Source organism: Hemibagrus wyckioides, linkage group LG17 (genome assembly GCF_019097595.1).
Source record: "Hemibagrus wyckioides isolate EC202008001 linkage group LG17, SWU_Hwy_1.0, whole genome shotgun sequence".
NCBI lineage: Eukaryota > Metazoa > Chordata > Actinopteri > Siluriformes > Bagridae > Hemibagrus > Hemibagrus wyckioides.
Window position 1 is genome coordinate 9,916,029 of NC_080726.1, and position 24,890 is coordinate 9,940,918.

The following is a 24,890-nucleotide window of genomic DNA, read 5'->3' on the forward strand; positions in this document are numbered from 1 at the left end:
AAAATGTTATATTTTACACATATAGTTTCTACTAAACAAAAGGATAAACTTGCTTTGAAAATAGAAATAAATATTAGTATTTTCTTTCAGAACTGTGCCAGAAAAGCTTTAAAGCCCTAATGAATATTTAAAATAATTGCAAAAAAAAGCAAAACAAAACAAAGAAACTCCAGTACAAAAGCAATAAATCAGGTAATCAGATAACAGATCAAAAATAAACTACATACGTGGTTAAAAATACCACAAAGTAGAATTTTGGCTATAATAAAATATTTCAGATGTCTGAACCAGTTGTACATTTGCCAGGAATTGGAGTCACAAGTACGCTCTCTCCCCACAGATTGAGGAGGATGGTGATGGAGTGAAAAAGATCTGATTGTTCTGGATGTCGCGTTTAAAAATCAACTTTTCAACATAACTTTCATATCAGCAAGCTTTTTGGAAACATTGGAGAAAAGAAACCTGTTTTTTTTTTACATGAAAGTCAATTCTGAAGGACACTGGTTAAAACATCTTGAAAACTTGAAAAACTTCATATTTTTTTTTTATTAGAGAAGAAGAATCCTTTATTAGCACCACATTACATTATAGAAAAGAGGGATAAGGGCTTTGCTCAGTAGTAACAGTGGCAGCTTGGCAGTGCTGGGGGCTTGAACCCAACCTTCTGATCAACAACCCAGAGCCTTAACCACTTAAGCTACCACTGCCCCCAAATTTGTATTAACAGATGCTTTCCCAGATCCATTACAATTGTATTGATTTAAATGTCATCTCACACCTGACCATCACACATGCATGCGCTTTAGATTTAGATTTAGTCTCTCTAACCTCCACTTTTCTGTGCAGGCTTCCCAATAAATTTGCGATCATGGATGCTGGTATTTATGTTCACTAAGGTTTAGGGCATTAGTGAGGTCAGATGCTGATGTTGGGTGAAAAGGCCCTGGGGTGCAGTCAGCTTTTCAGTTCATCCCAGAGGTGTTCAGTGAGGTGGAGGTCAGGACGCAGTACAGGTCACTGGAGTTCTTCTACTCCAGCCTTGTCATGCCATGTCTTTATGGAGCTCACTTTCTACAAGGAACAAGTTTGGGCTGTTTTGTTACAGTGAGGGGAAAATCTTAATGCTACATTTAAAGCATTTGGCAGACATCCTTATCCAGAGTGACTTACATTTGTTCATTTATGTATATTTCATTTATCAATTAAAGGTTAAGGGACTTGCTGAAGGATCCAGCATTGGCAGCTCAGTGGTCCTGGGATTCAAACTCACAACCTTCTGATCAGTAGTCCAACACCTTGCTAGAGCTAGAACTTACAAAGACATTATATACATGTATGCTTCCAACTTGGCTGTGGCAACATTTTAGGGAAGGTTTACATACGAGTGTGATGGTCAGGTGTCCACAAACTTTTAGCCACATAGTGTCTATAATTAAAATAACCAGCCATAATGGACAGACAGGAGCCCAGCTGACCATAGCTGCAGACAATCGAAGGGCATCCCAGAGGTTCAAAGACATTTTTATATTTAATCAGCTGCTGGATATAATCCAAAGTGTAGATTCATATGTAACCTAGGAGGCTCTAAAGCAGAACAATGTGCCTGCTGAGTAAATCTCCTGGGCCTATTTCACTTTCTGCCATTGCTCTGGGCTTTATAGTGCATGCAGAAAGTTTAACGCTAATATTACATGTCCAGGTGCCTTTCTAATCTGAGTGAACACAGAGTCACTGCAGGACACACCCAAGTGATTTAACTGTGGTATGGACATGAGCAAATGACACGAAAGAGCTTTGTTTAGAGAATGATATCATAGCTTATTGATTTAGATATATAGACTTTGTCATCCTGATACCTGGGAGTGGAAGGAAAACAACACCAGGAGGGAATAACTGATGAAGCTAGTGAAAGACAGACAGAGACAGGGGGACCCAACTCCAGTGCTGAACGGAGGGAGATATTAGTACAGCCGGTGAGATGACGGATTGGGAGTGAAGTCACTTCCTAGCAAAACATTTGTTTACTGTTTCAGCTTCTCTGTTCTGTGTAATTTCTTTCTGCTCTCTCTTTCCCTCCACTGTTTTCTACGTTTACTGCTGTAGTAGCATCTGCTTCAATGCTTCTTAATTAATATGTTCTCTCAGGTGCTCTCTCTCTCTCTCTCTCTGTCTCTCTCTCTCTCTCTCTCTCTCTCTCTCGGGGATGGGTGCTGCTGTGTCAATAGCAAAACAACAGTACTGGCAGCTGGTGTATTCACACAATGTGTTTGTGTGTGTTTCAGCACATAATCGCACATTTGTTCATCGGTGTGTGTATGCCTGTGTGTGTGTGTGTGTGTGTGTATGACTCTCAGTTGCAGCTCTCAGATCAGGCTCTCTGAAGCATCCATGATCAGAAATGAGGAGAAAAGGGAAGCTTTGATTCTTTTAGCAAAATGCATGTTATTTCTTGTTGATTTTCAGGAGTGAGTTTTGTACTTTCGCCACTTAGCCTTTGTATATATTATATATTGAACTGGGTGCGTAGGTCTATCTGGAAGTCATGGATTTGGGTAACATGAGGAATATGCTGCATAAGGCTCACGCCACCCTTTTGGACAACACTTGTGTGGTTGAAAATCTTGAATCTTTAATGGATGTAAGTAAAACTGTCAAGCTGTCCTGTTTATTAGTACTCATTTAGATGGCGTTTAGTTGTGTTGTTTTTACTGAAGCGCACAGCTGGATGATTTAGCTCTTGCGTTCTTTTTAAATCAGCATGGCTCATAAATTTCTTCTACAAGAACACAAATGCTGAAAAGATTCTTTCTACATGATGCTTTCCATGATTGGCTCTGCTACGGGTTTCTCTCATGATCATGAATAATTGTTCTTTACATGATGTACTTTTTAAATGTGATGGACGTGACGGCACACTTGCTGAAATTGCCTGACGTTTGTTAATCTGACACAGATTGGTGATTTTGTTGTTGCATCCATTCCATCTCATATTTACACACATGCACAGGATTTTCAAGCAAGGCTTTTGGGACTACATTTTTGTCTGTAATAATTATCACTGAAGAGGAGGAATAAAGAATTTTAGGGAATCATTTAAAAAGTTTGTTAGATGAGAACAACTACAATAAAGCAGACTGCAAAACTTCACACTTATATAACACTGTGCATATTAAAGTACTCCCATTTTATATTTGAGCTGATCATCAGCTCTGAGCTGTAGTGGTGATGCCATGTACAGTATTTTATCTGTTCAGGGCACTAGGAGGGCCTTCAATAGGAGAGTACTAAAGTGTTTGACTTATTATGCATCTCTCTCTCTCTCTCTCTCTCTCTCTCTCCTCCTTACGTGTTAGGTGGTGGGTAGTGACGGTGTGCGGGCAATGATGGAGAGCGCCCTCACAGCCAGGGACCGGGTGGGAGTGCAGGACTTTGTCCTGCTGGAGAACCACACCAGCGAGGTGGCCTTTATTGACAACCTGCGCAAGCGCTTCAAGGAGAACCTCATCTATGTAAGAATGTCTTCTCTCACATTCCAACTAAACGCCAAGGTGCATTTATTCGGCGAAAGTGTATCATTGTACTCGTCTTTCTGATTTGAACAGACGTACATTGGCTCGGTGTTGGTGTCGGTGAATCCCTACAAAGATTTGGAGATCTACACCAAGCAGCATATGGAGCGGTACAGGGGCGTTAACTTCTATGAAGTCTCCCCTCACATGTGAGTTATTATTCCATCCAGTATTACTTTAGATTTCAAGATCCAGATGTGAAAGCTGATAGAAACATATACCAGAAGCTGTAATTCCCCAGTGGGGTCAATACTTATGCAATCTACAAATGTGTGCTCTTTTTTCTATTTTGCACCATAGAATGTTATTTACTGTGTAAATCAATTATTAAAAATCCCAACTATGTTTATTTCAGTTCATTTCATATCCGTAGCCTCTGCCATCCAAATGCTGATGGAACACAATAAAAGTTGTTTGGTGTAGTGGTCATTTTCATATTGCATTATCAATATTTGCAAAAGCCATTACTGTTGTAATGGTTAACAGATGATATATTGTGCAGCCCAAATCCATGTTCTCATCATTTCCATAAGCACCTTGTCACTGACACAGAATGACCAGTCGGCAGTAACGTGTTTGCCCAGGCTGTATTGGCATTTGCTAAGAGCTTGTTCGATTCTAATGTGAGGGGGGAGTGTGTGTAGCAGGGAGGTGTGGCAATCACACATTCTCATTCTAGCCTCACGGATCCTCTGTTATTGAGGAAGAGAGCAGAGTGAAACTGAGAGGGCAGGTATGATGTATGAGCGAGATTCCTGTACAGTGCCGTAATGGGACTCTCCTTACACACTCAACACAGGGTCAAACAAAATGTTTATCTCAGTGCTGGTGCTAGGCAGGCTGAAATAACAGACCTTTAGCGTCCTATCCTATCCTTCTGAAATTACTGATAACAAAAAGCTTTCAGAGGTATTTTCCATTGGGCTCACAAGTAGTGCAACAGAAAAGTGTTGAGACTATTATCAGGAGATTGCAAGGAATCCCAAGAAAGCTAGCCCTAACCCCAGGAACGGAGGGGTGGAAGAGATCTCTATATATAAGTACATAGGCCGATCAGTCATAACATTATGAGCACTGACAGGTGAAGTGAATATCACTGGTTATCTCCTCATCATGGCACTTGTTAGTGGGTGGGATATATTAGGCAGCAAGTGAACATTTTGTCCTCAAAGTTGAACATTTTGTCCTAAAGACTGGATCAGAGCATCTCCATAACTGCAGCTCCTTTGGGGTGTTCCCGGTCTGCAGTGGTCAGTATCTATCAAAAGGGTTCCAAGGAAGGAACAGTGGTGAACCAGCGACAGGGTCATGGATGGCCAAGGATCATTGATGCACGTGGGGAGTGAAGGCTGGCCCATGTGATCCGATCCAACAGACGAGCTACTGTTGCTGAAATTGTTGAAGAAGTTAATGCTGGTAGAAAGATGTCAGAATACACAGTGCATGATGGGTCAGGGGACCAACACAATATTAGGCACGTGGTCATAATGTTGTGGCTGGTTGGTTATCATAGTCATAGGGGTGGATGGTGCTTTCCTCTGAATGTGGATTCCTCTGAATCCTCTTTATCTCTCACATGAAGTGCATACTATTTGTGTTAACGAGAAGCCACAGATGTCTCGTAAAACGTAAAGGAACAGCCTTACCTCTGAGCGCTGCAGAAAGCTGACATAGTAGATTCCTTCTGAGAATACTATATGAATGTCTCCTTACCAAAAAAAAAAAAAAAACCCTTCACCATATTAAAAACTATTTGTGAAACCTCTGCTGTACACATATTAGTTGTTACTATAGAAACACGTTCTAACACATTGTAGTAGATGACACTTCCCGTTCTTGGTGTAGATATGCAGTGTCTGATAACGCATATCGCTCCATGCGGACGGAGAGACGGGACCAGTGTATCTTGATCTCAGGAGAGAGCGGTGCTGGGAAGACGGAAGCCTCTAAGAAAGTTCTGCAGTACTACGCTGTCACCTGTCCTGCTAGTGAACAAGTGCAGACTGTGAAAGACCGCCTACTGCAGTCCAACCCTGTTCTGGAGGTAACAACCCACATCCTGCCAGGAATATTAGAAATTGAATAATCAAGCTATTAGTATTGATGAACATATGTGAAATGTGATTTGATTCGTGTTTTCAGGGACTTATTTAACAGTAGCAAAACCTACCTAATGTATAATATAAGTAGCATGCATATTCTTGGGTTAAAAGTTTCTGCCAAAATCTATTATATCTATTTACAGAGTGTGTAATAGAGTTAAAAAAAAAAGTTTCCTTATATTGCTATGGATCGGAGGAGAGGAATCCTAAAAATATATACTTTTCTAATTATTTATATAAGAGGTGTGTGATGGGCTTGCATTTTTAAAAGTTGGCTAAAGTGTGTAAAATGTGAGATCAGCATTGCAGTTACTGCCATGGATCCATAATGTTTTGCAGATGTGTATAAAAGGTGGCTGATAACCTTTAATCCAAGCACGCAGGCTATTTTTTGAAATTAATAAGACAAAAAAAAAGCAGCTTATCATGTTATCAAGAAAAGCCGGAAAGTACAAAATCATCTGTTCTAGAGAGATACCGGAGACTCTTTCCATAAATGTTACATAAACTTTGCTTACAAAAGGTTTCACCATAGTTACAACTATGTATTATTCTTTGTTATATAATACTTTTTTTTTATCACTAGCCTTATATTAGTAAAATATCAAAAAGCTTGAAATGTTTTGAAATGCTGACCTTACTACTTTTAGTGTGTTACTGTCTGAAAGGTTGCTATCGATCATTCCCTTGTTCTCTCTCTCATTTGTCTCTGCTTCAGGCCTTTGGAAATGCTAAAACTTTGCGCAATGACAATTCGAGCCGTTTTGGGAAATACATGGACATCCAGTTTGACTTCAAGGTAATTTATCATTGAGGACGTGTTCGGTTCTAATCAAGATTGTGATTATGCTGCGATTTGTCACCCAGAGTAAATAAGGTTTGACCTACAGTGTATCACTAATATTAATATTCATATATATTTTATGCATCTGTACCACCTCCCTTTTATACTCCTTGGGTGGGGTTGTGTACCTGTATGCCCTTGCATGTATGTGTGCGTTTGTGCTGTGTATATGTTTGCGTGTGTCAGCCTCCCGCTGTTATTCCCCTTGGGTTTCCTCGTTGGCAGGGTGCTCCAGTCGGGGGTCACATCCTAAACTACCTGCTGGAGAAGTCTCGTGTTGTGCACCAAAGCCACGGAGAACGAAACTTCCACATCTTCTATCAGCTCATCGAGGGTGGTGAGGAGGACCTGCTCAGGAGACTCGGCCTGGAGAGAAACGCACAGCAGTACCAGTACCTTGTGAAGGTCAATTAAGAGCTTGCATAAGCATGCACACACACACACTCTTCATATTATTGCACTCCCCTGGTGTTTAATAGAGGAAGTTAACAGTCATTCTCCCTCCCTTCACTTCCTCTGTTCTGCTGAGTGTGTGTATGAGTTTTTCTGCCTGCTGGGAGTCAGGGAGAAACACGCACACAAACACACACCCACTCATAACAGTGATGTATCCTGACTGCATTTCCCATTTACATACAGCCTTCAAGGGCACATCCATATTCAGCTTTCAGTTTATATTCATAGCTCATTTATCAGCATTGTTTCTATCTGTCTTTAAAGGTTCTGCAGGTCTGTAATTACCTTTTAGAAATTAAAACCCTTGAGTATGACATTTTCTTACATTCGGATTATAATGCTTTACGTTAACGTGACCTACTTGCAACATTAGTTAACATTAACAAGCCAGGAACGTCAGCATTTAATGAACTTTATGTAATGCATAAAGCAGCAGTAACTTTTATTAACTCACTCTGTTTAAGTCTTAACAAAATACGCCATGATTGTTTCCTCAATTCCTGAATCAACATAAATGATTCAAATTAAATGATAGCAAGTTCCTACATGTCGATAACTGAGGGCTCCTGACCTCGGATGTGAATTTTTGCCAGGTAATAATATGCTCATTAAGGTGTTTGTTCATATTGATAACAGTTGGCTTTGTTGTACAAACATTTTAGACACTTCGTGTTCACACTAGCACCAGCAAATATATTACAATATCAAAATGCCTTCTATATAAAAAGTAACAGTGTATAACTTCACAGGGTAGCTGCCTTTCATACAGGACAAGCAACAAACCTAAATGAACATCTGTGACTGCAGAGGGTGTTTTTGTATTTATACAGTTGGATATGTTTCAAATACACATGCTAGACAACACCTCTCTCACATTCATTTACACACACGCAGACACACTCACACACGCATGCACACACTAAGCGAAGCTAGCATTAGTTGCATGCCGTGAGCTATCATTATTGGGAAACCACTGTGGCTGAAGATCAGTAGTTGGATATCAAATGTAAATGTTTTCATAAATGTTATTGATCTGAAAAAAATGTTTTTCTGTGTGCGGTTGCATTACAGGGTAATTGTCCCAAAGTGAGCTCCATTAACGACCGTAATGACTGGAAGGTGGTGATAAAAGCTCTGAGTGTGATTGGGTTCAACGATGACGAAGTGGAGGTAAGAGAGCCCTAAAGACATAGCTTAAGAATGAGTCAAAATAATAATAATAATAAAAGGATATAGAATAAAATTGCAATATGGCCCATGCAATATGTACACCCAGTCGACATAATCTTCAGAACAATAAGTAAAAAATAAAACGTTGCTGTTATGGGGGGACATTCAATGATGGGGTGAGTTAGCAGAGAGATAGCAGAGTTATTATTACCACCAATCATACCACAGCACTTTTTGAAGGCTCTTAGTCTTCTTCTACCACATCAATTTGCTAACAATTACATTTATCAATATGCAATGTCATATTCTTTGTCCATTTATAGCTACAGTATACATTGTGGGATATAGCAGATGCCCTTACTCACAGAAGTACCTTGTGGTCTCTCAAATGCTATGATTATATAGCTACTAAGAGTATCTATCATTTTTCTCTTCTTTCTTTTTTAAAGTTTGTAGAGAGGAAGGATTACGATAATAACAATTCTCAATTTTCCCGGGAAAGGACTGTAATTTTTTTTTGTTGATGGAACTGAGCCGGAGTACATTTGTTTACATGTATGATGTGATGGAAAATTATAGTGTCTTCAGCTCTAGTTGTTGTGCTTATGTTGCTTTGCCCTATGCCTCTCTCTTCATCTCTCTCATGATTTGTCTCTGTATTCGCAGGAGCTGTTAAACATCATTGCCAGCGTGCTACATTTGGGGAATATTCAGTACGGGAGTGAGGATGGAGGCAATGCCTACATTACCGTAGACATCCAGATTAAATATTTAGCCAGGGTGAGAATCCAGCCCCATTACACAGGGGAGTATGTGTGTCTGCAGGAGCTGTTGAAAAGCACTGCTGGTGTATTACACATGTAAATGGTATTGAGCCTAAAGATGAATTGTGTGTTAATAATGTGTTCTGAATTCATTTGATGGGTTTTAGGAGGCATTCTATTTATTCAAGATGGCAAAAATAGTATATAAATTTAGTTAATGGAAATGGAGTCCCTTAAAATGTCAGTACAATGTAATTTTAAAATGAATTGAATAACCAAATAGGCTGTTCTCTTTGGGAAATGCACAAAATATTACACGTATATACTGTATAAAATCTCCAATTTTCCAAAATGTCTAACACCAGCTTTCTCTGAGCTGCCATATCCTTTTGCATTGTTTTATTTTAATAGTAAATATTGTTGTTATACTGCATGTCACGTGACCATTTCCACCTTTAACCATAACATAGATACCAGACAAACCAGTAGTGTTTTGTACTGAATTAAACAGCATATAAACTTGTGGTGCTTAAAGGAAAATGGTGTATGTCAAAGTTTACACAACATTTTCTTGTTGCAGTTATTAGGTGTGGATAGCAGCATTCTCAAGGAGGCTCTGACACATAAGAAGATTATTGCCAAAGGAGAGGAGGTGTGCTACTTATTAGTCACTACACTACTATGCAGCTTAAATGTTACTCTTACAAGCGTATGTTAATGTTTAGTTTAAAGCCTGACCTTTTACTTTATATATGTCTCTTACAGCTGATGAGTCCGCTGAATCAAGAGCAGGCTTCCTCAGCACGAGACGCTTTATCTAAAGCCATTTATGGACGCACCTTCACCTGGCTTGTGAACAAAATCAACGCTTCTTTGTCCTTCAAGGTACACTCATACATCTGTTCGTCAGTGTAATACTGCTTCCACAAGCAACAGAAGTTAAAGAAGTGATAGTGTTTGGCTCCCCCCGGTGGCATGTGAGCAAAATGATAAATGTTTCCTGAAGAGGGCAGAGACTTCAACTGGTGGATAGCAGCAGATGTGGATTTCACTGGACCAAACCAAGCACTTGAGTAGAGATGAGTAATGTGTGGGAAAAACTGGATCTAGTGCAGCCGTTCTTGACGTGACCTTCTGTAAAGATCATCTGATACACTTTAGTCATGTACATTTATGGGAATTGTTCGAATGAAGGCGAGTTATCAGACTAGATAGAGAGGTCAGAATGGGTTCAGAGAGGGTTTTTTCCCCTTTAATATGAATATTTTAAATTGAATTGGAAAAAAATAATAGACAAATGGTCAGAGAGGTCCTGTTGTCCAACTTCATGTTTAAAAATCCCGTCTGTATCTCATTTGTTCACGTCAGTAGAGCTAGCCAAAAGTGTAAATGTGAAGTGTACTATGAAACAAAAGCTAGGGATTAAACATTGTCAAGGTAAATGTTATTACCATTCAGTCTGGATAGGTGTTTTTCTGGACCTTTGTAAAGATAGAATTATAACTCAACTTTCAAAAGTTTTGAGTTGAATATCCCTGGACAATTTTATTCTCAAGAGAAAAGTGCTTACCTTGTTAGAATACACTGTCCATTAAACATATTTTGCTGCACTGTAATACTTCTACATCTTTGAGGAACTTGTTTTGTTCTATTGATTCTAATGAACAGGTTTTCCAGTAAATCCAAATCTAGTCTTAAGGAACTGAATCTTAAACATCTTATTTAGTTTAACTTTCAAATAATTACATATTTTAACAGTTGGACTTATTTTAATATCAATTATGTTTTATTTTGCAGTCCATGTTCCATCTTCTGTATCTCCTCACTGTAATTGTTGTTGTTTTTTCAGGAGGACTTCTTCAGCAGTAAGAGTACCTCTGTAATTGGCCTGTTGGATATCTATGGGTTTGAGGTCTTCCAGAACAACAGGTGTGTGTACTGAATAATCATTATACAGTAATAGCGTGTTCACCTTCTGACTGATTATGAACAATAGAATTATATCTCGTTATATATGTAGTGCTCTTACCCTCAGCAGTCCCATACGTGAGTAGACAGAACACATGGCTTAGCATAGCAAAGCGTTTGTCCTTTATCTGGTAGAATTGAATTTGCATGTGGTAAACAAAAATAACTTGTGTTGTGATGTGCTGCTGGTTTCCTGGTTTCTACGCGGTTATATCTTATGTTAGAACTTACAAGAAAATCCCTCGTGTAAAGAGTATAAGACTGCATTTGTTAAGTTATACTTTTGGAAGCCAGAAAGAACGGCTCATTAAGTATTAATAATCTATAGTCTATCATGGTCTAGCATTCGAGCAGATTCACTATTCTATACTATTTAAGTCACTTGTACATCATTATTGTTTGTATTGATTTATGCTTAAATTCAGAAAAGAATGAATTGTTAGATAACAGAAAAAGATGCATTGTGTGTCATGGTCGGCATTTGCATAAATCAACATTTTATGATGCAGTGCCACTAGAGACTCCAAAATCCTAGAATGGCAAAACTGGTCATATTAAAAAGTAAAAATGTTTATAGAAATTTGTGATATAACATTAGGTAGTGTATTTTGGATATTGTTAGAGTTTTTGTGGAAAAGAACATCCAGCTTAATATTTGAATTTTAATTTTTTATTAACAATAAACCTCTTCTCTTTTTTGTGAAGTTTTGAGCAATTCTGCATCAACTACTGCAACGAGAAGCTGCAGCAGCTCTTCATCGAGCTGACCCTGAAATCAGAACAAGACGAGTATGAAGCTGAGGGAATCACGGTAGGACCTCCCTCCACACACACATGCACACACACACTCATCTTACACTTGTACACTGGTCTACTGTGTTCAAAGTCATGGGAGAAGGAGGTCTTTTGAGTGCTTTTCTGAGATTTATGCCCATTTTGTGTAAAGGGTACATTTTTCTGCTGCCATTTCTGTACTCCGATGGTGTTGACCTCAATCAGCATCATAAATTCATCACTATTAAAGAAAGCCCGCTTGTGACCACATGCCCAAAGTGGGCAGCTTTTTGAATTCCTGTCATTCTGCAGATGTTTGCTTTCATGACTGTTTGAATAACACGGAAAAGAGCGATTAAATGTCATTTGCTTCTAATGCAGTCCTATTCTAGATGTTTTATTTTTCTGTTTACAGTGGGAGCCTGTGCAATATTTCAATAACAAGATAATTTGTGATCTTGTGGAGGAGAAGTTCAAAGGCATCATCTCTATCCTGGTGAGAATTTTCTCTAAATATATCCAGGACTAGCATTGCGTTGTCCAAACACAGTTCTACAATTAGAGTTATGCATTTGCCTCTAAGGTTTCTCTCTGTCTGTAACATGCAGGCACCCCCTCTCTGTCTTTTTTTTTCTGTATGTACTCACTGGACAATTTAATAGAAACACATATATCCCTGCTCATTCAAGTAATTGTCCAACTAGTCAATCATGTGGTCAATCAAGCAGATACTGCAAGAACTTCACCTGAAACTGCTAATCTCCTACAGCAACTGTCTTTATGCAAAACAGTCTTTAGAGTTTACACACAATAGTGTTGAATTAGGGTTTAAATTAGAGTTTAACTAATGAGTCATTACATTTGTCACCCAAATGAGGATGGGTTCCCTTTTGAGTCTGGTTCCTCTCAAGGTTTCTTCCTCTTACCATCTAAGGGAGTTTTTCCTTGCCACAGTCACCTCAGTCACGTCAGTCACCTCAGGCTCGCTCACTTGAGATAACATCTAGGACTGTCTGTCTGTTTGTCTGTTTATGTTTGTTGTTTTCTTATGTCGTTTCTCATGTAAAGCTGATTTGAGACAATGCTCTTTGTTAAAAGCGCTATACAAATAAAATTGAATTGAATTGAATGTATGTGTCTATATAATTATGTATTATGTCTCTCTCTCTCTCTCTCTCTCTCTCTGTCTCTCTCTCTCTGTGTCTCTCTCTCTCTTTGTAGGATGAGGAATGTTTGAGGCCAGGAGATGCCACTGACCTAACTTTCTTAGAGAAGCTGGAGGGCACATTAGGCGGCCATGCCCACTTCTTAACGTCAGTCACGCTTCATTACAATATATACACGAGAACACTCCAGCGTTTTAATCTAATCTCTATTTATCACATCTATAGTGTATTACCTGGAGCCTAAGGACAGTTGCTCTAGTACTACCTAATGCAAACTGAAATCTATACACTCTAACAACAGGGAGTGTATGTATTCTGAAAAGTTTTTCATGTTGTTATTTTTCCTGTGTTTGAGTTAATGGGTTTCATGTTATTTTTCTTTTAGTGTTGTTGCCAGTGGACACATTTGCACACGTTTCAAATGAAAAAGATTAGATTACAAATGTCCCTAGACGTTATCCATTGACATTACTATGAATTAATTGAATATACTTTTGGATCATAAGACCTTATTAATCACATTCTGCCTCTGCTTTGTTCTCTACCATAGCCATAAGCTGGCTGACGGAAAGACCCGGAAGGTGATGGGTAGAGATGAGTTCAGGCTGCTGCATTATGCTGGAGAAGTCAACTACAATGTAAACGGTGAGACACAGTGAAACTAGAGGATGCTCCAATGCTGGAGTCATGGGTTCTGTCTAGAGCTGCTATTCTCAGGCTCTGCTGAACAGCATGTTTACTGACCCCTTTGTGTTCTTTCTCATTCCCAGGCTTTCTGGACAAGAACAATGATCTCCTCTTCAGAAATTTGAAAGAGGTCAGTGTGTGGGACTGGAGAGAAGTATGACTAGGACAATTCACAAACATTGTGCTGTAGCTCCATTTTTGCTGATCTGACTTTGTAATATATGGCGATGTCTGAGTCTGCGATTGTGCTTAATGCAGGTGATGTGCATGTCAGAAAACAAGATCCTCAATCAGTGTTTTGACCGCGAAGAGTTAACGGACAAGAAACGGCCAGAAACGGTAAGAAACAATCGTCTTTTCTTTTTGCATCAAAATGTTCGTTTTGACTAACCGTGATGTAAATCGAGTAATGTATAGGGAAATCTCTGCTAGGTGCCCACACTGTGAGGAATGCCCTGACTCTTAGGTCACACTCGTCATTGTGGGTGCGTGTGGGTGCCCACTCTGCAGTAGGCCATTGGCTGAAAGAGTGTGGGCTGCTGCTGATGATGTGGCTAAGCTGTTTGTATGCATTGTTGATGGCCATCCTCTCCCACACTGTCACCGCCTGGCTGGATCTGCACACTAGGACGTGTGTTCTTCCAATCCTTCACGCTTCTCATGCTCTCCTTCTTTCTTTTCCCTCTTTCATTTGCTCCGTGCCTAGACGGCTACCCAGTTCAAGAACAGCCTGGCCAAGCTGATGGAAATCCTCATGTCTAAGGAACCGTCATACGTGCGCTGCATCAAACCCAATGATGCTAAGCAGTCTGGTAAGTTCCCTGATTTAGACTGGTGTGTGTGTGTGTGTGTGTGTGTGTTTCTGCCTCAGATGATGTGTCTTAATAGTTCTACAATCAGTACTGTGGTTTGGTGATGAACAGCACAGCCATGTGGTGAAAGTTTTAATAGAAGGAGTAATCTCTTCCATCTGTGCTGGAAAATGACTTTCCAATTATTTTGTTTGTTGTTTCCTGTCCATTCACACTAAGTTTTGTATTAGACTATAGAATTAATACCACAGCACTCTTCTGTTCTCAGATCTGATTGGTCAGAAGGTGCTGACGAATTTTCTTTAATAACAGCTCTGACTGTAGTACCTGCTAAGTTTATATTAATGTGATTGTTGTAAAATGTTTTTGTGTCTGGTGAAACCATTCATTTTAAGAGAGAGATAAAAGAGAGGCTGATGGTGTTCATTAATTTTTAAAAGAATGTAGAAAAGAGGAACAGGGGAAAAGAGAAAAAAATGTTATTGGAAAATGCTCAACTTCAGGGTCGTAACAGCAACTCTGCTTCGTGCCAGGCTGCATCACAATGGCCTATCTGTAATTACTATTTTCCCTGTTGTCCCCTGTGTCCCTGAGACAAGATTATTCTTAGCACAATATATGAAAACAAGCAGTTGAATCTTTATAGAATTAATATGGAATCGTCAGATGAATTGATTTCATTTTGGAATTGATCCAAATAGGTTTCCAGGTTACAGCAAGGTCACAGGTCTGAAATAGATGTAAATAAATGTATATCAGGTATACAAATTTGGAGGTATCCTCAATTTTATATAAAGAATGTACGTAAATGAAGTCAAATTTGATCGTTGTGTGTCTCCGCAGGCCGATTTGATGACGTTCTGATCAGACATCAAGTGAAGTATTTGGGTCTGATGGAGAATTTGAGAGTGAGGAGAGCGGGCTTTGCCTATCGGCGTCGCTACGAGATCTTCCTTCAGAGGTCAGCATTTCTTACTGGACACTTTTAGCTACTTGTTTAAAGCCAGAGGGAAATACAGCCCTTGTTCCCGTACGAACACAGCAAAGATAGTGTCAGCACTTTCACTTCCTGAGTATTTCATCACTGGGGGATTTTGTTGTGTACTAACCAACACAGATTTGGCTTTTTTGGTGGATTGTAATGCCTGTTTGGTTTGCCTAGATAAGTTTGTGTTATAGGTGATGCATGTTATGTGTTGATGCATATGACATATGTTATGTGTTGTTCTTTCACAGGTATAAGTCGCTGTGTCCAGACACCTGGCCCAACTGGGATGGCCGCTTGATAGATGGAGTTTCCACACTTGTCAGGCACCTGGGTTACAAACCCGAAGAGTACAAACTTGGCAGGTTTGTTCTACCCCAAAGGAATCTTTTCCAGATGTTTTCACATCTTTTTGTACAAAGCTGATTTAAAAATGTCCTTACACATTTCAACTTTAGGACCAAAATCTTCATCCGTTTTCCGAAGACCTTGTTTGCAACCGAAGATGCTTTAGAAGTCAGAAAACACAGTCTTGGTAGGAACAATTTATTTATTTGTTTGTTTGTTTTCACTGAATATACAGAATTCTGACAAAACTCATGCTCTATATTATATTGTTCTACTTATGCATGATGTCAAAGCATTTTTTTTTCTTTTTATGTCTGTGCATTTACAGCCACCAAGCTGCAGGCGAACTGGAAGGGCTACAGTCAGAAATCCAAATACCGTAAAATGAGACGATCAGGTAAAAGAGGAAGGACTTATGCCTCATTTCCATTATTTCATAAAGACATAATAGTTTCATTTTGAATGTTTATGTAGACATTTCTCCTGTCTGAAAGGAAATTGACCACTTTAATTTTCTTGTTCTGCAGCCATCCTGATCCAGGCCTGGTGGAGAGGAATTTTGGCCCGCAGGAGAGCACGTCGCAGAAGACAAGCTGCTGACACCATCCGCAGGTCTGCCTGCTTCAATATCTCGCGTAAATCATCTTACTCTGTGTTTTATTTTATTTCTGTCAAGACTGCATAAAAGGGTAATCCTTTAGCAGTACCATCATGCCACAAAGTGTTTTATTTCTCTAAAAAAATCAGACTGGTTTACCAATTAGTATTTTTTACATTAATTTATTGTTATGTTTACTGTTGTACAACATCCACAAAGCAAACTGGTCCCAGTTATCACCTGTGTTATAACAGCTATAAAGAGTTGTTTCGTTAAAACCCTTTTCTTACCTCTCACTCAGATAGGTAGGTAGGTAGGTGGGTTTGGATGGATGGATGGATGGATGGATGAAGTATACTCTGAGAGTATAGAAAATAGTGTTAATGGTTGTAGTAGTGCAGTGTGAGTGTTATCAGCTGTCTCACACAGGTGAGCTATTGTACAGTGTTATTGTGAATGGTCTGAATGATCTCCTGTAATGTTCACTGTGACAACAAATCTGAATGAGTCTTTAGAATAATGAGCCTCACTGTCTCTGTAGTGTATTGTAGAGTGATTGAGACGGATTGTCCACGATGGAGAGCAGTTTGTTCATTGACCTCCTGTTCCTCACTGACTCAAACGTCTCCAGTTTGTGTCCAGTGTTTGTGCCTTCAGTTTGTGTGTGTGTGTGTGTCCCTCAGAGGACCACAACACAGTAAATGGCATTTGCCACCATAGACTGGTAGAAGATCTCCATTTATAGTTTCTAAGGAAAAAATGCAGCTTGTCATGTTAGCAAGAAGTCAGAAGACATTGTTACAAAGCAGTGATATTGGAGACTCCTTCCAAAAATGACTCACTTTTCTATTTTTTAATGTGGAGCATCAATTATACAAGTACATCTGTGCATTGTTACTACAGAAAGGTTAACAATTAATAGAAATAATTATAATCCTCGCAGCTGGCACTATTGTCAAAGCTGCTGTTGTAGAAAATGAATCAACGCTGTCTGACAAATCAGAAGTTAGGATATAAATTTTATAGTGAGATTCATATGTTACTGTATCGGTTTATTGATACGATTATACAATAAACATTTGTAGCCAGACTTAAATTTTTCTTTTATTTCAGATTCATTAAAGGATTCATGTACCGGCACCAGCCACGCTGTCCTGAGAACGAATACTTCCTTGACTATGTGCGCTATTCATTCTTAATGAAGCTACAAAGGAGCTTGCCTAAAACAGTCCTGGACAAGAGCTGGCCTACACCTCCACCTGCCCTGACTGAGGTTTGACTACATTTCCTTTTAACCCTCGCTTATTCGTACATATACAGGACACAGTATGGAGCAGATATGACATGAATCTGTGTGGTTGTACACCAGGCATCAGAGCATCTCCGCAAGCTGTGTATGCAGAACATGGTGTGGAAGTACTGCAAGAGCATCAGCCCAGAATGGAAGCACCAGGTAAAGCACCGGCTCTTCCGTAAATTTCAGAGAGGAATTTTTCAGAATTCAGCAGGGGACTTTCTTCATTTCGTCTGCACCAAAGACGGGCATTTTACAATTTCCTTTTCATTTTAGTTGGAGCAGAAGTCGGTGGCCAGTGAAATTTTTAAGGACAAGAAAGACAACTATCCTCAGAGTGTCGCCAAGCTGTTCGTAGGAACAAGGCTCAGTAAGTATTCTCTGTGCTGATTTCATTGTTGTTGAAAATGCCAATTCTAGGCTTTCAGCTGCTCCCAGTTGTGCTTGTAAGTAAATAAGCGGTTATTTTAGTAGAGGTTGATTATTATGAATAGACATTTTTGCTGGCAAATGCATATATACCGATCAGCCATAACATTATAACCTAATATTGTGTTGGTCCCACTTTTGCTGCCACACACAACTGGCCATCCATGTGATTTAAAATAAAATGTGATTCATCAGACCAGACCACCTTCTTCCATTGCTCTATGGTCTAGTTCTGATGCTCACGGTGCCCATTGTTGGCGCTTTCGGTGGTGCACAGGGGTCAGCATGTGGGTCGCTCTGATTAAGATGTCTAGCCATCACAATTTGTCCCTTGTCAAGTTTAAATCCTTAAATCCACTTGCTCATTTTTCCTGCTTCCAACACATCAACATTGAGGACAAAATCTTCACTTGCTGCCTAATATATCCCACCCACTTACAGGTGCCATGATGAGGAGATAATCAGTTTTATTCACTTCACCTCTCAGTGCTCATAATGTTATGCCTGAGCGGTGTTGTAATTTCGTAGCAGTTATTTCTCACTCATGGCTTGAAGAGCATTTTACATGTTTGTGTGACATGTTGCAAGAGGTTTCATGTGTTTCATTTGTGTGCTTATTTAGATGGGGAGGATATCAATCCTAAAGTGCTCCAGGCTATGGGCACCGAGAAGATGAAGGTATGCATTCACAGAAAGATGAGGTAGAAGGTCATCATGGCACCAACCTCATTATTCATCTTAATTTATGTTATGTTTTGCTAAAACGGAAATAAATACACACCACAGGTCAAACAGCCTACTATGATAAACAATGCTATGACCAAAATTATGAAACTGACTTCCGCTACAAACCATTTTAGCCTTAAGAAGAAAGATGATTGATATTTAATTCATCAAAATCACACAACACTTCTAATACCTATGTGTAGGAGTTATTTTGTATATGGCATTTGATCCAGTGTGTGGCTCTTTACAGTATGCTGTTCCCGTGACTAAATATGACAGAAGAGGATATAAACCACGTTCACGGCAGCTGATACTGACCGGAAGCAGTGCATTCATAGTAGAGGAGACTAAGCTAAAACAGCGCATTGATTACAGTACTCTGAAAGGTGGGGCAGCAAATGAAAATCATATATAGTGAGCATAAATAAATATCATAAATAATAAATATTAACCTTCCCCTGTAGGCATTTCTGTCAGCTCCCTGAGTGATGGCATTTTTGTCCTCCATGTGGTCTGTGAAGACAACAAACAGAAGGTGAGAGTAAATGAAGATCAGTAAACGATGGTTAGTTCAGACTGGCTGGTGTAGAAAAAATATATATATATATTAAATAATATCTTGTTCACAGGGTGATGCAGTGCTACAGAGTGATCACGTGATTGAGACGTTAACCAAAGTGGCAATCTGTGCCGACAAGCTCAACAACATCAACATCAGCCAGGAAAGGTCAGCCTCGTGCATGTCTATTTCATGTGACTTGATGCATGTCTACTTCATGTGACTTGATGCATGTCTACTAAGTATATATTTAGTATATACATGTCTAAATTAAGGAAAAGTTTGGATTCCAAGCTGCTTTCTAATTTCTTTCATTTCAATCCCTTGAACAGCATAACATTCACAGTGTGTCAAGGAAAAGAAGGGATGATCGATTTTACGTCCGGCTCGGAGCTGCTCATTGCCAAAGCTAAGAACGGACACCTCTCTGTGGTAAGGAGTGGTGCTACGCATTGCCTTATAACTAGCACATTAACACATTAAAGCAATGCAGAATTACAATGTTAATTGGGTTGAGTAATTAATTGTGATTCATTATGAATTCATTTGATTTTGGGTCGGTTTGATCCAATCTAGCCACAAAGCACCCTGTTAAAGAAATGATTAAAGTGTTAAAGAAATGATAGAAGCTAGTAAATAAATTCTCACATTGCTGTAGTTGACTATGGTAGCTAGGGATGATTGAGGGTGACGGTTTGTCTATGTTTTGGATTGCACTGCAGATTTGTACTGCAATAGCCAAATTAAATTTAAAAAAAAAACTATTATTTAGAATACAGCAATAATTGTGACTTGATTAAGCACACAGTGTCACACACCTAACTACTAGTTAGTCATGACATTAGTTTGTTCTGCTGCCAAACAATTTATAATCCACTAGTAGGGGAAAAGAGGTGTAGATAAACATGTTTTCTGCATCGCTGATGACAGGGTCATGTGTGGCCAAGGCTCATTGATACACGTGGGGAGTGAAGGCTGGCCCGTGTGATCCGATCCAACAGACAAGCTACTGTTGCTCAAACTTCTGAAGAAGTTAATGCTGGTTCTGATAGAAAGCTGTCAGAATACACAGTGCATGACGGGTCAGGGCTGTTTTGGCAGCAAAAGGAGGACCAACACAATATTAGGCAGGTGGTCATAATGTTATGCCTGATCTGTGTAAATGCCTTTTATGATTAACCTGCAAACCATCAGTCTCAGGTACGTCTAAACAGCTGAACATCTTTCTCAGTGACATACAATCCAGTGTGTGTCTTGATATTTTGCAGACTGCCCCTCGCCTCAATTCAAGATGATGTCTGCATCCTAAACCGGGGACCTGTCACACAGCCACAGACAGAGCTCCACTCTGCCATCGAGACGCCAGCCAGCCGCACCAAAGGCTTCGCTTCCACTCGTGACCTTCCAGCAAACTAATCAATATTTATATTTCTGTCTTTGAGAATTTAATGTTGTTGTTATTTTATGATTTTATATTTTGAAGCCAAGAAATAACAATACATCAGTGCATATTTATTGCACTGTGTATCTATCTTGCTTAATTTGGGGAACAATAATTTGATGTCTGGGAAGCTTCTGCCTTATCTACAAGGAAAATCAGGGTTAGCAGTAAGAACTTTTTGATTGTTTCTGCTCACTTTTTCCAGGGACTCAGAAAGCAGAATTATACTCTTGCATTTTAGCTACAGTGGTGAGAAAACATTACTTAATGTTTAATATGAACATTTAAATTATTCTTTCTTAGACCTTGTGCTATATTAAAGCTGTACCAAATACTTTTGCACGCATTAGCCAAATGATGTGGGCAAATAATAAGAAGGCTGAACTGATTTGTTGAGAGTTGACGCAATGAAATACATCGAGAGTCTGTGTTAAGTCTTCTGGAAGTATGAAGAAAGGAGGGACTTTCTTAGTATGATAACAATGCATGTTAACCGTTACCTTAACGGTAATAGAAAGCCAAGTGGATTTTATTCAAGCCAAGTTAAAATGATGTGTTGGGATATGCTTGAACATATTTGGCTCCATTATACCAAATCCTTTAGTCACACATTAATAGCTTTACCCTTTACTGATGATATTTATGCAAGTTTTTCCTTATTATTTAGAGGTTTCTTATATATATATATATATATATATATATATATATATATATATATATATATATATATATATATATATAATGATTGTCTCCTATGGTTTGATACCAGGCAACATGTTCTGCCTGTAGAATAACTACTCCAAGTACATTAGTAAATAGTCGTCTCACTCTTTAAACACTGGATACATAGTAATGTCGTTTTCTAATCCACATGCTACTTAGGCTAAAGGTAAGCAGCTATTAGCTTGTGAGGAAGAAAATGTTAGAGAAGTATCCACAAAAAAGGGGTTTGTGTACTGTAAGGAAGCACATGTTTTGTGCATTATAACTACGGAATTTCAGGAACAAAAGTGCGCATTAGCACGATACAGACATGCACTTCATAGGAAACCACGCACCTTTGTAATGTGTATACAGTATAATCTTTGATCATGCCTTTTAAAATTTCGATGGTTAAAGGGTTACTTTAGAAAGTGAAGCAAGTGCCTATATCAGTTATTCTCACAGCAAACGTTAAGCTTTAAAGATGACACTATTAAAACGCAACTGTAAAAAGCTAAGTGCCACGTGTAACATAGAACAAATATATAAAAAAATATATTTTTATGGTTATAAAAATGTTCCCAACGCTGTCCTTGGAAAAGCTTTGATTAATGTTTTCTTACTGCACCTGTAGACAAGCATAATTGACACTTGTGATTTTGTTTTATACTGTTTGTGTAATTTAAACAACTGAAAAATGTTCTTCGGATGCAAACTGACAAATATATCTCAGCATAATAAAGCCGATTTCATAAATAAAGCTTTTGTCACTCCTCAGTCTCTTGTCCACTGATTCTGTGAGACATATAAAGGTCAGTATGTAGTCTAGCCCATAAATATTTGCTCACTGACAAAGTTATTGTAGCTGTCTATGACAGTATATACACTATATTGTCAAAAGTTTTGGGACACCCCTCCAAATCATTGAATTCAGGGGTTGGGCTCGGCCCCTTAGTTCCAGTGAAAGGAACTCTTAATGCTTCAGCATACCAAGATATTTCTTTGGACAATTTCATGCTCCCAACTTTGTGGGAACAGTTTGGGGATGACTGCACACCAGTGCTCAAAGCAAGGTCCATAAAGACATGGATGAATGAGAGCGGAGACTGTGAGCCAGGCCTTTTCATCCAACATCAGTTCCTGACCTCACAAATGCGCTTCTAGAGGAATGGTCAAAAATTCCCACAAACACTCCTAAACCTCATGGAAATCCTTCCCAGAAGAGTTGAAGCTGTTATAGCTGCAAAAGGGTGGGCCAACTCCATATTACATTCATGTGCATGTAAAGGCAGACGTCCGAGTTTTGGCCTGGCTCGCAGTCTCCACTCTAATTCATCCCAAAGGTGTTCCATCGGGTTGAGGTCAGGACTCTGTGCAGGCCAGTCAAGTTCCTCCACACCAAACTCACTCATCCATGTCTTTATGGAGCTTTGCTTTGTGTGCTGATGTGCAGTCATGAAGGAGCCATCCCCAAACTGTTCCCACAAAGTTGGGAGCATGAAATTGTCCAAAATGTCTTGGTATGCTGAAGCATTAAGAGTTCCTTTCAGTGGAACTAAGGGGCAGAGTCCAACCCCTGAAAAACAACACCTGAATTCAATGATTTGGAGGGGTGTCCCTAAACATTTAGCAATATAGTGTAGGAGTTGAACTGATAAGACTAAAGACTTTTAGTGTTATTTGGAGGGGTTTTACATCAAACTGTAAATACACACTGAAAGCAGACAGTTGAGAGAGATTTTTATTTATTTAATAATCTATAGCTGTCCAGTTTGGATAAATCTGTGCTTTTGATAAATTCCTGTTTTCAGCTGTCCGGAGTGGAACTTGATGTCGCCTGCTTCTGTAACTTCCCTTACATTGGGGTATTAATTGCCTTCCAAAAGAAAAAGAGAACAATGATAATTTGGTGGATATTTTTTTTATAATAGAAAATGAGAAATGAAATAGGATGTTCGTTGTGAAGCCATAACCCTTCCCCAAAAGTAAAATAATATCTGATTAACTGTAATCTGAACACTGACTGGGCAGCATGGTGGCTTAGTGGTTAGCACTGTTGCCTCACAGCAAGAAGGTCCTGGGTTTGATGAACAGGCAGGGCCTTTCTGTGTGGAGTTTGCATGTTCTCCCCGTGCCTGTGTGGGTTTACTCTGGTTTCCTTCCACAGTCCAAAAACATGTACATCAGGTTGCTTGGTAATTCTAAATTGCCCATAGTTGTGTGTGTGTAGTTGTCTGTCTATATGTGGCCCTGCGATGGACTGGTGACCTGTCCAGGGTGTACCCCTGCCTTTTGCCCTTTGTGCACTGGGATAGGCTCCAGCAGACCCCCGTGACCCTAATTAGGAATAAAGTGGGTATAGAAGATGGATGGATGAACACTAAGTCAGATGTCTGAGACAGTGTAGCTACCCAGGTTACACAATCAAAGCGTCTAAGTTTAAAATAATGTAATTACGGCTAAAAATGGCTACTTTGCTTGTAATTTTTAACTGTCATGTATCTCGGCACCACTGGCTCAGACTGAATGGTGTATGTTGTTGCATGCAGTTGTGAAGCCATGCAAGTGGTCATGCTACTGTCTGTGGTGCAGCGGGAGTCCCTTTGTATGCTGGGCTGTGTGGGACATTATTCGTGTATACACTCCAGTTTAACGCCTGTAAACTAGAGGTTTGTTTTTCATCTTTTTTTTATGTTAAAACCATGAGGGATGGCAACTTTTGTACTCTTAATATATTTTTGAATTGCTTTGACAATGTTACAAATATATATTTACACAGTTTATACAAAAATATTGCACAAAATGTGTAGTAATAATAATAATAATAATAATAATAATAATAATAATAATAATAATAATAACAATAAAAAGAGGAAGAAGAAGAATGTTAAATATAGACAAACAAACAAGCAAACAAATAAATAAATAAATAAATAAAGTCGAAACACCTTGCTGGTGAGAGAGGACAGATCAAAAGTAGCTAACAGAAAGTCTACAGTAATTGAAATAAACTCTCATTAAAACTATGGTGAGCAGAAAAACATCTCAGATCACAGAACAAATCGTGTGGACTTCTGCTATTGTAGCCTATCCACCTTAAGCTCAATGTTTTATGCAACCTGAGATGCTTTTTCAGCTCATCATGCTTGTAAACAATAATTATATAAGTTACTATATTCTTCCTGGCAGTTCTATACAATCTGGTGATTTTTAATATCTCATCAAGAAGGCGTTTCCATATACAGAATTCTTGCTTATTTTATTTTTGTGGTTGTTTTTTCTTTCTCCACACCATTCTGTGTAAACTAGAGATTTTTGTGTGACCAGACCATCTGCCACTAACATCGATGTCATGGCTAAGTCATGTTTTTTTTTATTTCTGATGTTTGATATTAACATTAATTAAAGCTCTTGAAAAATGTAAGAGAATTTCATCCATAGGGTAGTGCATGTCTCACATGTATTTATAAAGGTATGTTGATTACTTTATTTACTA

The 24,890-nt window shown here is 39.0% G+C and overlaps 1 protein-coding gene across 4 annotated transcripts in view; it reads left to right on the top strand.

The window, feature by feature from the left end:
* The window catches only part of myo1cb (myosin Ic, paralog b), a 45,667-nt gene extending 23,496 nt beyond the window's left edge, over positions 1 to 22,171 (top strand). For 3 of the 4 annotated variants that reach the window (XM_058413154.1, XM_058413157.1, XM_058413155.1), the window contains exons 2-32: positions 3,354 to 3,509; positions 3,603 to 3,718; positions 5,415 to 5,613; positions 6,390 to 6,470; positions 6,741 to 6,920; positions 8,043 to 8,141; positions 8,808 to 8,921; positions 9,486 to 9,557; positions 9,671 to 9,790; positions 10,755 to 10,834; positions 11,579 to 11,684; positions 12,063 to 12,143; positions 12,869 to 12,960; positions 13,364 to 13,458; positions 13,584 to 13,630; positions 13,759 to 13,839; positions 14,207 to 14,312; positions 15,156 to 15,273; positions 15,549 to 15,662; positions 15,756 to 15,832; positions 15,974 to 16,042; positions 16,173 to 16,257; positions 17,357 to 17,516; positions 17,613 to 17,696; positions 17,814 to 17,907; positions 18,589 to 18,644; positions 18,943 to 19,078; positions 19,157 to 19,227; positions 19,322 to 19,419; positions 19,584 to 19,683; positions 20,520 to 22,171. In XM_058413154.1, the coding sequence (XP_058269137.1) occupies positions 3,354 to 3,509; positions 3,603 to 3,718; positions 5,415 to 5,613; positions 6,390 to 6,470; positions 6,741 to 6,920; positions 8,043 to 8,141; positions 8,808 to 8,921; positions 9,486 to 9,557; positions 9,671 to 9,790; positions 10,755 to 10,834; positions 11,579 to 11,684; positions 12,063 to 12,143; positions 12,869 to 12,960; positions 13,364 to 13,458; positions 13,584 to 13,630; positions 13,759 to 13,839; positions 14,207 to 14,312; positions 15,156 to 15,273; positions 15,549 to 15,662; positions 15,756 to 15,832; positions 15,974 to 16,042; positions 16,173 to 16,257; positions 17,357 to 17,516; positions 17,613 to 17,696; positions 17,814 to 17,907; positions 18,589 to 18,644; positions 18,943 to 19,078; positions 19,157 to 19,227; positions 19,322 to 19,419; positions 19,584 to 19,683; positions 20,520 to 20,546 (3,114 nt within the window). In that variant the 3' untranslated portion in view covers positions 20,547 to 22,171. Of the gene's footprint in view, positions 1 to 1,948; positions 1,974 to 3,353; positions 3,510 to 3,602; positions 3,719 to 5,414; positions 5,614 to 6,389; positions 6,471 to 6,740; positions 6,921 to 8,042; positions 8,142 to 8,807; positions 8,922 to 9,485; positions 9,558 to 9,670; positions 9,791 to 10,754; positions 10,835 to 11,578; positions 11,685 to 12,062; positions 12,144 to 12,868; positions 12,961 to 13,363; positions 13,459 to 13,583; positions 13,631 to 13,758; positions 13,840 to 14,206; positions 14,313 to 15,155; positions 15,274 to 15,548; positions 15,663 to 15,755; positions 15,833 to 15,973; positions 16,043 to 16,172; positions 16,258 to 17,356; positions 17,517 to 17,612; positions 17,697 to 17,813; positions 17,908 to 18,588; positions 18,645 to 18,942; positions 19,079 to 19,156; positions 19,228 to 19,321; positions 19,420 to 19,583; positions 19,684 to 20,519 lie in introns of those variants that run through there. The other variant, XM_058413158.1, reaches the window with a different exon arrangement.
* Positions 22,172 to 24,890: the final 2,719 nt, after the last annotated feature.